Source organism: Schistocerca americana, chromosome 3 (assembly GCF_021461395.2).
Source record: "Schistocerca americana isolate TAMUIC-IGC-003095 chromosome 3, iqSchAmer2.1, whole genome shotgun sequence".
Taxonomy (NCBI): domain Eukaryota; kingdom Metazoa; phylum Arthropoda; class Insecta; order Orthoptera; family Acrididae; genus Schistocerca; species Schistocerca americana.
Window position 1 is genome coordinate 107,608,455 of NC_060121.1, and position 15,162 is coordinate 107,623,616.

Below are 15,162 nucleotides of genomic sequence, written 5' to 3' on the forward strand. Positions count from 1 at the left end.
TATCTCAGTCTTTTTACAACTACATAACAGACAAACCAGGTACAGTTGTAATGTCTGTACAAGGAGTCAAAATTTTAGGGGCGAGTAGAAGTAGAAGCAAATCAATTAATATTAATACAATTTATAATAAAAGTTCGTGGTTTTACATACGATTTCATTGTGATCTCAGAACGTAGCAACAAAATAATTATGGCCATAGATTGTCTGTAGAAGCAACAAGTAATAATTAACAGTGCAAATGAAATACCATTACGAATGAGGGAGGAACACATACACTCTAAAGGAACAGACGAAGCACTTAACTGGAATTTCTGTTTATGGTGATGGGAATATATTTTCTACAGATAACTAAAGATTATCAGAATTATTTGAAGTTTATCACATACGAAGCATCAAAAGTTTAGACTAGATGTAAGAAGAATTTCGGAATATTATCACTGAGATACTATATTTGGCCCAATGCAGAAAAATGAGTTGTTACAAATACTAGAAAAAAATTATAGCATGTTTCGGAAACTTCTGGAAAAGTGAAAAATTTCGAATAGTATGTGGGAATACTGCCACATAAAGCGTTTATCGTTTACCCACAGTGAATATAATAATCCACTGATTATTGTAGGTAAGAACTACAGTGGAGTAAGTGTGGTAATTGATGCCAGATCTCTGAATAAGATAGTTAAGAGAGAAATAGATCGTCCTGTATCATTAGACGAAATGATGCAAGCATTTAATCATATAAAATATTTATCAAGCTGGACACGACGGCCGGTTATTGGCAAAACGCTTTCGATGGTGATCGAGACAATATACAGCTTCCTTTTTCGCTGGAAAATGTTATCACTACAAGGTAATTCCTTTTGGCTTACACACATCAATTTCTGTTTTCATACGCGCGTTAAATTCGGTGCTGGGAAGAGAATTAAGCAGTAGGCTCACATTTAATGTAGACGATTTATTAATAGCTACACAACAATGGAAATAACACTGTGAACTACTGGAACAGTTACTCATTGGATTGCAGAAAGGAGCAAGGGCTCTGAAACTTAAGACATGTGAACTGGTGAGAAAAGAAATATTTTTAGGGATCAGAGAAGGGCCCTGAGAAACTAAAAGCTGGTAAACGGTGTCCGCTCTAAATAATTGGGAAGAGTTAAAAGTTATTTTAGTTTTATGCGGATTCTATAAAAAAATTCATAAAAGGGCAAGCTTTTAATAGTCAACCTTTAAACAACTTCTTACAAAAGAACACTGCATTGTTTGGACCTCTAAATACCAAAGAGGTTTTGCAGGAATAAAAGGGAATTGCTTACAAACAACATTTTCTGCCGTGCTGATTTATCATTATTTCCATATGAGTACACATAGTAGTAAATATGGTGCAGGAGTAGAAATCTTTCAGGGAATGGAATATGGAAGGAAAATTGTTCACAAAACAATTGCTTTCGCAAGCAGAACATTAACAAAATATAAACAAATCTACACTATTTCGGAAAAAGCAGTGTTAGCGATAATTTGGGGATTGAAAAAATGTCGTAACTATTCATGGAGACACAGAATTGTAATACATACAGACAAAAATCACTTACATGTTTGAAGGATTGAAGACTATCGAATCAGAGGTTATCTTGTTCGGCTTTACATCTGCTGCAATATGACTATGAGGTACTTGATGTAAAAGGATCCCAAAATTATGATGCAGAAGCACTTTCGAGGCTACTTGAAGACAAAGGTAGGCTTATCTGGATAAAAAATGATGAAGGAACATTTTAAATTCTTATATTGGACAGAAGTAGCTGGTAGTAAAAAAACTAACTACTATACGTAAGAGTATGAAAAGTTTCAAAATGAAGACGAAGTGGGGAAATCAGTGAAGGTGAAATTTTACACTGATGACTGTCCACAGATACCAAAATCGTACATATTTTTAAAGATTTACTATATGTTAGAAAAGGAAATAGTAGTGAAGAATGGCAAATTTGTTGGCAATCACAATTTTAAGTAGAACTTATTGATTCCTTCTGTTGGACATTGCGGAACGAAAAAGTGCCATGAGAAGTTAGCAACTGAGGGGAAGCCATTGAAGAAAGGTACAGAACGATTAAAATCTTGTGATGTTTGTGAAAGTGCTAAAGTGACAAACAATACCGCAGGAGGAGCTATACAGAATCTCAAACCAGAAGATAACTTTGAGATACTGTCTGTAGACCTGTATGGGATCCTACCATAACTACTGTAAATTTCACATACATACCAGTAATTTAGACGTTTTCCGAAATTTATTTAACTTCAGCCTCAGAGAAAAAGCTAGAGGCAAAGCAATATTCAATAAAATGATAGAGTACCGGTACTTTAATGAAATAGGAATACCAAACAGAGTGCTATCTGACAATGGTTCACAGTTTATTACTAAATTATGGTTAGAAGTTATGGAACAAAGTAATACACATTTCAGCTTACCATACATCCAATAACCTCATGGAGCACTATACGCGAGAGTCAGGAAGATAATGTAGGACTTATTGTCACCAATACCATAGAACGTGGGGGAACTTTATTCCAAAATGTGAAGTAATCATGAATTCCTTACAACATGAATCTACTGGCTTCACCACTGAAGAATTTATGCTAGGTTACAAAAGTAAGAATTTAATAGAGGAAATATCACAAGACCCACCCAGCAAAGAGACGGATTTGGTCAGAGAAAAAGGAATTGCTATGGGAGCTATGTAGAAGAAAAGCAGAAGTAGGAGCAAAAATGCATAACAAAAAATAAAAATTCACGAAATTACTACTGATGAACTATTCCTTATGAAAGCTCTCAAAAAATATAGTGAGGTAAACCATCAGATATCCAAATCTAAATATGTTTATTATGGTCGTTTTGAAATTCTAAGAATGGCATCATATATATATGATGGAATAAATTAAGCAATTGTGTCACTTAGAGGCCTAAGGAGCATAGCAAACATACAATTTTGACACGAAAGCACTGCCCAAATATGCCAAAGTAAACAGGCTGCCAACAAACATATACAGAGTGTAATTAAGTAAAGTCTAAAATGGATTTCTTATAATGCTATTAAGAGGCATCCTAAACGTGAAGTTCATGCAATATTGTTCAGTGGAATCAAAAGGACTGCCAGAGCAACCATATTGGAGGCAGCAAGTTTTTTCAATAACATATAAAATTTTGTATGAATTATGTAAAAACGTTTTCTAGGTGAAGTGTCATTTTATGATAAACTTTTGTAATGGAATATCTGTGTATAATGTTTGCATAATTTGTATAAGAATCAGAAAATGTTTTCATGATGACAAAGGTTGAAAGTAGATGAAGTGATAAACCATCTTTTTTTGTATATTTCAATTATCCTTACTTGTTAGGACACATAACTGGGACAGTTGCATATGACATACTATGTATTATTCAATCAATCATCTGATCTGTACAAAATTTGCTTATAAAGCTTGTCATAATATAACTATGATATGCAAAGGCTATATGGAAAGTGTGATATATGTGAAGTTAGAGAGCTTTGATAATTTATATTTGTAACTTTTGTAAAGAAATATGTGAAATGTATGATTTACCAAATAATATTTTGTCATGGATTAAAGAAATGAAATTTTTTTGTGTATGCATATTTATATTTCTGTGCAAGTGCTCATTTGTTTAAAATGGTACACACTAAGGGACAATGTGTATGACAGGCATTATGTAACAGATAGAGTGCTTTTTTACTGTACAGAGGTGACTGTGGGAAGCACAAAAGGTGGCTTGAGTTTTTCGCTCGGTAACTATAGAACTAGTGTGAACAAGAGAACACAGTCTGTAGGTAGCTGTGAAAGAGGTAACTCTGGATGCAGCAGGCGTTTCACAGTAGCCTCACATGAAGAGTGCTGAATTATTACAGCTCTGGTACAAGTGGTTGGGCTATGTTATGTCAACAAAAACAATTGATATGTCCATACTTCAATAAACTTGTACTTCATACCATAGGTAGTGTACTTGCCGTAACTATCCGTCACACCCAACAACTATGCCAACAGGTTTTGAACTGTATAACTAGAATTGTAGAAGGGTGGACCATTAAGTGAAAACTAACTTTTTTGACTCAGTATTGTGTTAAACATAAAATTTGGTTCACCCTGTTATTTTATTCCTAATTATTCACCTGCATAGAGTCCTTTTCTGGTGTTTCATTATAATGAGTAAACCTGTTATAAAAACATTTAACTGCTTTATTCAGTACCTGTAAGTACAAATTTTCATCTTTGAATAAATGTCTAAAAATAATTGTTGTGGATTATCTTGTAAAGTGTAGGTAAAAGTACTGTATGATTTACGTTGTAGAAGTGCTGAAGTGAAAATTTGCTTAAGTACTGAGGTAGATGTTTTCAGAAAGTTGATGATGGAGCTCATGCGGAGCAGCCCACATGTGGTGATATGCTGATGATAGGATTTCACCATCTGGACTGGTAGCCATCAAGCATCTTTTGCTTGTCCTGTTGTGAAATTGATCTGTTAACCAGTTGGCGTGTTTGTTTCACAGAGTATTGTAGCTGAGGAGCGGTTTACAAGAAAGTGTACTTCTAGCTGCAGGGAGTTATATATACAATTTATGCTTTATGCACAGAGGGCCATCCACTTCCAAATATTATATCTGTGTAAGTGTGAGCTTTTGTCTCTTAATTAGAGGAAAGCAGATTCTGTGAGTTGCTAATTGTCTTGCTGAATAGCTGAGCATATCGTCATTCACATAGCACATACTTTAGCACACTCTTCTTTGGCAGTAGATGATCATTTGTGTGCTCGATTGTGGACTATTGATATATGTATTGACCATTGTTTAGACAGCGTCTTTCGGAAGTGCTTGGCAGTGTAGTCCTTGTTCTTAAACTGTGGCACTTACCTTTAGTTGCGTTAAACACAGGCTAACTTTTGGTGTGAACATTGGAGCTTATTGAAGTTGTAGTTGAAGATGGAGCTTAACCAGCACTTGTTTTTTTTTTAAACTGTAGCTTGAGTAGGTTGAGGAACTTGGGTGAATAGTTTGTTTAATCGCTTATTGATATTAATTTGAGTGTGCTCTAGATTAAACATTACTAGCCTGACTCTGTTGCTCCTGTGTTATAGAAGTTGTGCATTTGTGAGGCCAATATACTATTCCAATATTTCGACTTTTAAAATTATGCTAATGTTTAATTTTGAAAAGAGGATGTTTTAATATTTTGAGGAGTAATTGTACATTCTGAATTGGGAACTAGGTACACAGTTCTTGACTTGGGGACTTCAGATGTTTGAAGAAATAAATGGTTTTATTGTGTGTACACGTCACACAGCACAACAGCACCTCTCTGCAAGTCATAGTTCATGCTACAAATACGTTCTTTCTGCTTTAATATAAAACGTATATATATATATATACTACTAACATTTAATATATGCAACAGTCATTTGCAGTGCTAAACGCAAACAATCCATTACATTCCTTTAAAACATAGCTTAAAAATTTTTCTGCCAGTTTTTTCCAACATGCCTGTTGCACACAGTATTTTCCCATATAAGAGAATTGGTAGTTTCGTCTTGACATCACACACACACACACACACACACACACACACACACACACATATATATATATATATATATATATATATATATATATATTTATATACATATATATACATATATATATATATATACACTCCTGGAAATTGAAATAAGAACACTGTGAATTCATTGTCCCAGGAAGGGGAAACTTTATTGACACATTCCTGGGGTCAGATACATCACATGATCACACTGACAGAACCACAGGCACATAGACACAGGCAAGAGAGCATGCACAATGTCGGCACTAGTACAGTGTATATCCACCTTTCGCAGCAATGCAGGCTGCTATTCTCCCATGGAGACGATCGTAGAGATGCTGGATGTAGTCCTGTGGAACGGCTTGACATGCCATTTGCACCTGGCGCCTCTGTTGGACCAGCGTTCGTGCTGGACGTGCAGATCGCGTGAGACGACGCTTCATCCAGTTACAAACATGCTCAATGGGGGACAGATCCGGAGATCTTGCTGGCCAGGGTAGTTGACTTACGCCTTCTAGAGCACGTTGGGTGGCACGGGGTACATGCGGACGTGCATTGTCCTGTTGGAACAGCAAGTTCCATTGCCGGTCTAGGAATGGTAGAACGATGGGTTCGATGACGGTTTGGATGTACCGTGCACTATTCAGTGTCCCCTCGACGATCACCAGTGGTGTACGGCCAGTGTAGGAGATCGCTCCCCACACCATGATGCCGGGTGTTGGCCCTGTGTGCCTCGGTCGTATGCAGTCCTGATTGTGGCGCTCACCTGCACGGCGCCAAACACGCATACGACCATCATTGGCACCAAGGCAGAAGCGACTCTCATCGCTGAAGACGACACGTCTCCATTCGTCCCTCCATTCACGCCTGTCGCGACACCACTGGAGGCGGGCTGCACGATGTTGGGGCGTGAGCGGAAGACGGCCTAACGGTGTGCGGGACCGTAGCCCAGCTTCATGGAGACGGTTGCGAATGATCCTCGCCGATACCCCAGGAGCAACAGTGTCCCTAATTTGCTGGGAAGTGGCGGTGCGGTCCCCTACGGCACTGTGTAGGATCCTACGGTCTTGGCGTGCATCCGTGCGTCGCTGCGGTCCGGTCCCAGGTCGACGGGCACGTGCACCTTCCGCCGACCACTGGCGACAACATCGATGTACTGTGGAGACCTCACGCCCCACGTGTTGAGCAATTCGGCGGAACGTCCACCCGGCCTCCCGCATGGCCACTATACGCCCTCGCTCAAAGTCCGTCAACTGCACATACGGTTCACGTCCATGCTGTCGCGGCATGCTACCAGTGTTAAAGACTGCGATGGAGCTCCGTATGCCACGGCAAACTGGCTGACACTGACGGCGGCGGTGCACAAATGCTGCGCAGCTAGCGCCATTCGACGGCCAACACCGCGGTTCCTGGTGTGTCCGCTGTGCCGTGTGTGTGATCATTGCTTGTACAGCCCTCTCGCAGTGTCCGGAGCAAGTATGGTGGGTCTGACACACCGGTGATAATGTGTTCTTTTTTCCATTTCCAGGAGTATATATATATATATATATATATATATATATATATATATATATATATATATATATATATCAGTGCTACGCTACTAAAGGTTTCTGATGTATGAGTGAAGATGTTGTAATTGTGATGCAAAGGAGTGTGATATTCCTCATGGTATAATGCAGCATCATGTCATTACTAGGTTAGTGGGGTATTAGCATATGACACAGAATTGTGTATTACACACCTGAAATAAGGGTGTAGGCAACAAATTATATCTGTGGTGAGATGGAAAACAAGGTACAGTTTCCATTGGTATCTTGAGCTGACGCTAGATTACTAGGTTAGCAGAGTATAAGAGATGCCTCTGACATACTATCCCCACATCACATCACCTGATACTGAATTATCCAGCACAAATTCTAACAATAGTTTTCTGCAGGCAATAAAATCCTGTTTTTAACCTAATGGAAGAGTATCTACATCGACGAATGGTGGTACTGTCTCTCAGTTCCACGTTTTGTCACTAAAACTATGAGTCTCTAATAGTGGTCAGAGTTTTTGAAGGAAGTATTAAGATCGTTTTGTAATCTTAGCCGCCATGTTAAGAGTTGACCAGTACAGGTAACACCTATTTCAATATAGAATCCTGATGTGCTGTACATCACTCTATCAAAAAACAGCTACAGCCTGTGGATGGCTATATTTAAACAGATATTTTCTCATACCGTATCATTTGTGTCTGTTTAACTCTTACAAAATATGAACTATAGAGGATATCTAAAATGAAGTCTACCTCTCTCACATGGAACAGTGACAGTTTATGAGATTCTTTCTTTACGACCCACGGAATAACAGTGATGCATCGTCAATGCACGACATTCTGACACAATATAACTATCCCATTTAAGCAGATCTCTATGGGAGTGGAGTTTTGTAAACAGATCTTTCGTATATATGCCCTAACGATACATTGAATGTCGTTGAACAGATTATTTTCGAGAGTTCCACCAATGTGTGATCACCCATCACTAGCAATTACATTATACACATATATGATATATATACCCCATTGATATTCAGATTTTATCCATATACTCTGTTTAAAGTAATATCTATGCCTTGCTTGCACATCAGAAACAGCCCATTCTTGTTCAAGTACAAGGTCATGTGTGTCCTTTGTGACAGTGTTATCCACAATAACTTCACTAAGAGGGGTAATTTCGTTATTAGGGCCAGTGTTGGTCTATTCAGTACAATGCGTCTTTTTCTTATGAGCTGTGAGGGAACAATATGCACCATTGCCAGACCACCAAATGTTTCTGCAACAAAAACACACATTTTTTGTCAGGTCCAAATAGAGTGTATGTTTATAAACAGATTTTTCGTATACTTGCTAATGCAGTAAACACCTTGAATCCAACGTTTTTCTGCCGGCACTTCAACGTGTCATTCCATTAGTGTATACAGTAAGTGCCGAATTCCTGCATTCCTATTTCTTATATACATTTTTTTCGTATTCTGTGGGTAAATGTTGATTCACATCACCCTTTTTGTTTCATCACACGTAATTCCATTGACTGACACCTGAGTTATCTTTTGTTATGATTTAATAATAACCTAATATAAGATATGCCCAATTTTAAACCATAAATTTCCTGGCACAGCGTTGTGTGTATTGTCAGGGGGTGACTGTGTCTGCCGAGTGATGGTGTGATGTTATTTCCAGTTGAACGAGTGAAGTTAATGGCTTCGCAGCAACTAACACATTTCTGAAAAGATGTTTCGACATTTTGTTGCATGAGAGATCCCACCCACTCAGCGCAAAGAGCGGTTATCCAATTTCTTCACGCAGAAGGGGAGCATGCCTCACCAATTCACCACAGGATAAAAGAGCAGTGTCTCACACGGTGCAAAACAATCAGGTGGAGTCTGCTTTGTGAGGCGGGATGTGGCAACATCTACGCAATGCTGCGAACTGGGCAAGCACACATTATCGCCAACAGTGTCTTAATTTCGGCTGTGGAGGAACTCACACGGTCGATCGTAGTATCACCACGGACATTGCTGTCGAACTATCGATAAGCAAAGGGTCTGTTGATCATGTAGTCCATGAGAAGCTTCCTTATGGCAAGGTTTGTGCAAACTTAGTGCCCAAGCATCTGTCAGAGAATCAAAGGGCGGGGAGGTTAAGAGTTTGTCTGACCCATCTGTGGAGACAGAGGTACATGATGAAACATACTGACACCCCATCGACCCTGCCCCCAATCGAATAAGTATAGAGTGGCGGCATCCAAGCTTCCCTTGAACAAAAAAAGCCTGCTCTTGGCTGGAGAGCGTAAGACAGATGTTGGGTCTCTTTTTCGACGAAGGACCTCAACTTTTCGAAATGGTGCAACAATTAATGCTGAGCAGTATTGCAGAATTTTGCTGCAACTCAAACAGGCTATCAAGAACAAGTGCGGGGCCAGCCTTACACCTCACATGAACTTCTGAGCTCTGGTCTTCTTTTCAGATATGTCGACACCTTGCTGTTTGAAACGTCACGGCGCCCCATGGTGACGACACAGGGCGCCACGCTTTTGCACCACTACAGAGTAAGGTAGCAGGCACCTATTAGCCAAATTTTAAACTTCTGTGACGCCGTGGGCAAAATGACGCGGTTTCAAAAAGTGATCCCTTAATTCTTTTGCTCTGTGTGTTTTATAGCCTCTCTGTTCATATGTGATACTAGGCATGTCATGTTAACATGTAGTTGATACTGGCTGATGAACTGATTGGGATGTCGTATCTGACACTGTGTAATGTATAGTAACACTTCCTATGTGTTTCACAATGACTTCACGGTAATAACTGGCCATTAGTGCCATAAATAAACGAATAATTTTACAGTCTACAATGGACAATATTTTCTTTCAGAAAATATGTAGACTCTGTAGATCTGAACACAAAAAAGACCACCAAAAATTACATATACCTATTCTAAGCTCTAATATTATTCCTGTGACAGATAGAATCCTTCCGCTATGAAACAAGATGAATGCCATTAAAGCTGTAATATTTGAGTTTATTAATGGCAGTGTTTTGGTCCCCTAAATCAATATATAGCAGTGGTGACAGTTTTTCCCGTTTAATGTTTCCAGGACTATATTTGAAACATGGTGTATGGCCTTTTCTGTAGAAAATGATTTAGGAGAATCATATTGAAAAACAGTTAAAAGATCTGTTAAGGAAAAGAAAGTGTAAGAATTCTTTGAAATGGCAGTTTCAGGCAAAACTTGTAAGAATTGGCAAGTGACATATCTGTCCAGATGTGTAAACGTAGTGGATTATTAAGTACTCAGGTACAAGAAACATCCTTCCTTTTACATGCGCCGAGTAGGAACCATCTGCCACGCTCACGCATTTCATTGACAACAGTATTCACTTCTGTGTACATGTTATCTCATAAAATTTCCAGATCCTTCTGACAGTAAACAAAGGCTACCAACATAACATATTCCACCGATATAATTCTATTGAATTATCTGCGTTTATTTTATTGCATGCTACTGGCCAAGAACTAATAGACTGCTTCACATGGTAACTCATTTCTAATGTATATCCTAAAATTTTAGATACTGAATGTAGGTGCTGATATAATGTACGAGACACTTCTGGCAACGAAATACCGAGCTTTAAATTAACTCTCCCTTTCTACACCGACCATTTTACGTGTGTTTACTTTTTCGCTTTATTCGTGGGTCCAACTTTCGTCTTTGGCTTCTCTTTCAGACATTATGCTCTGCTTTAGTAACAGAACCACCACTTATTCGCAGTGACGTAATGGGTTTCTTGGAGGATGGCTGCCATGAACTATCCCTGCTAAGCTTCACATAACACCATCTCTCACCTTACATTTTAACAACTACTTAGAAAACCCATTTGAAAGAAATGAGACATTTCAGTCCGAGAACGAGGTCAAAGTACCCCAATTTCGAAATGTAGTTATACTTGAAAGATGTTTTATTATTATTCACTAATTACAGCATCGATAAAATCACGCCACTAACACTCGTAATACATTGATAATGATGTCCCATACTCTGGGGAGCGTAGGGGTCGATGCGGCAGACCCGCACCGCCGACTAGGCAAGGTCCTAGCGGAGGTGGTTTCCCATTGTCTTCCTCCGCCCGTAATGGGGATGCAGGGAAAATCCGTGATCCCCCGGCAATCGAACTCGGGACCCCACGCGTGGGAAGCGAGAACGCTACCGCAAGACCACGAGCTGCGGACCGTAATAGTTTCCTATACAACATTCAAATTTGTTTTCGTAATCCTTTGATCAAATAGAATCGTTGTATACACGGCATAACCACATTCTATTTCATTTTTATTTATTTTTCTAGTGAATTGGGTTTCTATGTGTTCGTGATCCATCCATTCCTCTTCTACACTCCTGGAAATGGAAAAAAGCACACATTGACACCGGTGTGTCAGACCCACCATACTTGCTCCGGACACTGCGAGAGGGCTGTACAAGCAATGATCACACGCACGGCAAAGGCGGACACACCAGGAACCGCGGTGTTAGCCGTCGAATGGCGCTAGCTGCGCAGCATTTGTGCACCGCCGCCGTCAGTGACAGCCAGTTTGCCGTGGCATACGGAGCTCCATCGCAGTCTTTAACACTGGTAGCATGCCGCTACAGCGTGGACGTGAACCGTATGTGCAGTTGACGGACTTTGAGCGAGGGCGTATAGTGGGCATGCTGGAGGCCGGGTGGACGTACCGCCGAATTGCTCAACACGTGGAGCGTGAGGCCTCCACAGTACATCGATGTTGTCGCCAGTGGTCGGCGGAAGGTGCACGTGCCCGTCGACCTGGGACCGGACCGCAGCGACGCACGGATGCACGCCAAGACCGTAGGATCCTACGCAGTGCCGTAGGGGACCGCACCGCCACTTCCCAGCAAATTAGGGACACTGTTCCTCCTGGGGTATCGGCGAGGACCATTCGCAACCGTCTCCATGAAGCTGGGCTACGGTCCCGCACACCGTTAGGCCGTCTTCCGCTCACGCCCCAACATCGTGCAGCCCGCCTCCAGTGGTGTCGCGACAGGCGTGAATGGAGGGACGAATGGAGACGTGTTGTCTTCAGCGATGGGAGTCGCTTCTGCCTTGGTGCCAATGATGGTCGTATGCGTGTTTGGCGCCGTGCAGGTGAGCGCCACAATCAGGACTGCATACGACCGAGGCACACAGGGCCTACACCCGGCATCATGGTGTGGGGAGCGATCTCCTACACTGGCCGTACACCACTGGTGATCGTCGAGGGGACACTGAATAGTGCACGGTACATCCAAACCGTCATCGAACCCATCGTTCTACCATTCCTAGACCGGCAAGGGAACTTGCTGTTCCAACAGGACAATGCACGTCCGCATGTATCCCGTGCCACCCAACGTGCTCTAGAAGGTGTAAGTCAACTACCCTGGCCAGCAAGATCTCCGGATCTGTCCCCCATTGAGCATGTTTGGGACTGGATGAAGCGTCGTCTCACGCGGTCTGCACGTTTAGCACGAACGCTGGTCCAACTGAGGCGCCAGGTGGAAATGGCATGGCAAGCCATTCCACAGGACTACATCCAGCATCTCTACGATCGTCTCCATGGGAGAATAGCAGCCTGCATTGCTGCGAAAGGTGGATATACACTGTACTAGTGCCGACATTGTGCATGCTCTGTTGCCTGTGTCTATGTGCCTGTGGTTCTGTCAGTGTGATCATGTGATGTATCTGACCCCAGGAATGTGTCAATAAAGTTTCCCCTTCCTGGGACAATGAATTCACGGTGTTCTTATTTCAATTTCCAGGAGTGTATGTCGGTGCAGTCAATAGTATACAGACGATCTGAATGCGAGCAGACTCGACCATCTCTTAAGGGCTCCAAATGTCATAGGGATGCACTGAATTATCCATATAATTACCGATGAGCATAACATTAACAGTACATTTAATTTGATTTGATTCATCCGACACTTCGAAATTTTCGAGTGCGCCTTGTCTGACACCTGGGAATGACGTTGCGAGCCACCAAAATAAAAGGAGGAGCAGTTTAAGATGTGAGTGGGCAGTTGTGCTAACAATCTGGTCATGGTATCGGAGGGTGGAGAGAGCGACTCTATGACAGCCTCAAATAGTCGTATATTCAAAGTTTTCTGCGTAGTTCATCCCTACTGTGATGGTGGAAACACTGAAGCGGCCAGATACTTCAGTGAATCTCAATTGTTTATGTATACAAGGCAAACAGTCTAAGATTGGGCAAAGTCTATGAGTATTATATCCAGTTTCAACTATGGTTTCACTAATCAAAAATATTCGTGAACCCGCAATCCTTGATAAGCAGCGAGCACAAGATAGATTCATCCACAGCAGTACTGGACTAGGAGTTTTTACATACTTCTTAATATTATTATGATTATTGCATTTCAAATATACGTACGTAGATCTCAATAATGTATTTATTGCAAAGAAAGGAAAAAATCACTTGATAATTAATGACGTCAACCGTTATGAATTGCTGAATCCACTATCTTAACTGATAGCCTGAAAGACAAAACATTTTTTTAAGATCAGGACTAATATATGATGTGTTCATAACGGTAGCGTTAATCATATATACATCTCGGTTAAACTGAATTGTTCCACATCATTTCAATAAAAGGAACCTTCAAGTGATCTATGGAACATATAACAAGCTATGCAACAGGTCAACCGTCCTTGGGGGGCCTCGTGAGAACTTTCTTGTAAACAGTAAGTGTTACGTGTCTGCCATCGCGGCGAGTGCGGCATCAGAGGGGTACTCACCCCTCTCAGAGGGTAGTTGGAGCTCCAGTTGGGCTCGTTACCAGTTGTCGGAGCTCCGTTGTCCGAGGCGAACACTATGATAGAGTTGTTAAGCATCCCACGCTCTTCAAGAGCAGCCACAACGCGTCCCACAGACTCGTCCATTTTCCACAGCACACCTGGCGATGCAATAAACATTCCGTAAGAAACACTTGTATTGGAAGTCACATGCCATCTTTTTCCATAAACCTGAGTAGCTACATACTTAACTCTTCCTAAGAGTACCCAATGGCTAGTGTGCAATGTATACAAGAGTGTTTCATGGCATATCTTTTAGACAAAGCTAAAGCAGCAAGTAGCATCAAACGTTAAACAAAATCAAGAAATCACTTACCTACTTATATTACTCCAGAACTCAGTTGCCGGCCGATGGTGGCCGAGCGTTTCTAGGCTCTCCTGTCTGGAACCGCGCGACCGCTACGGTCGTAGGTTCGAATCCTGCCTCGGGCATGGATGTGTGTGTTGTCCTTAGATTAGTTAGGTTTAAGTAGTTCTAAGTTCTAGGGGACCTCAGCAGTTGAGTCCCGTAGTGCTCTGAACCATTTGAACTCATTTCATAATAAATACAACTCCAACCCAGCAGTAGCATTAAGCGAACGTTCTTCACTCTGATTTGTATTGATACCATTCAGTTACTAGTCCGCTTCTGTCTCTGCGTCTTCAATTTTCATTCCTTTTCAATAAAGCAAATTTTGGACACTTACATTTGCAACAGTCACAAAATTAATTAAATGATTTACAGAGTATGTAGGTGTATCATGTGACTAGTCGTACGGATCATGAAAGTGGATCTTGGCTGAGACACACTTAACTCACCATCAAACCTCTATATAAAACAAAATTTTGTTTCTCGCTTGAGGACACGGCAGATATAATTTCGGTGAAAAAATAATGTAGACCACTGAGTCTCCTGCCCGCAGTTTACAGTTTACTTAGTAAAATTATCACTCAGTATACACTAATATCATTACATTATAATCAAACAACAAGTCATTTGCACAGATGGACCGAAATTAAAGAACAGGCCAGGCGTTTGGATTACCGAGTTCCTTTCGAAACATAGAGTCTGAGAAAAGATGTCACATAGTTTAAACAGAATCAACGCTAAGAGGCCTTGATGAGCAAGTAAACGTATTAAAATTTGACTGTCATGCACTCAACGATTCTTTTCCACGCAGAGCGACA

General features: G+C 40.9%; 1 protein-coding gene across 1 annotated transcript in view; it reads right to left on the minus strand.

Annotated features, from left to right (window-relative positions):
* LOC124605897 (arylsulfatase B-like) overlaps positions 1-15,162 on the minus strand; it is a 109,558-nt gene that overhangs the window by 27,434 nt on the left and 66,962 nt on the right. The window contains exon 6 of the mRNA XM_047137844.1: positions 13,939-14,096. Coding sequence (XP_046993800.1) covers positions 13,939-14,096 — 158 coding nt within the window. The remainder of the gene's footprint in view (positions 1-13,938; positions 14,097-15,162) is intronic.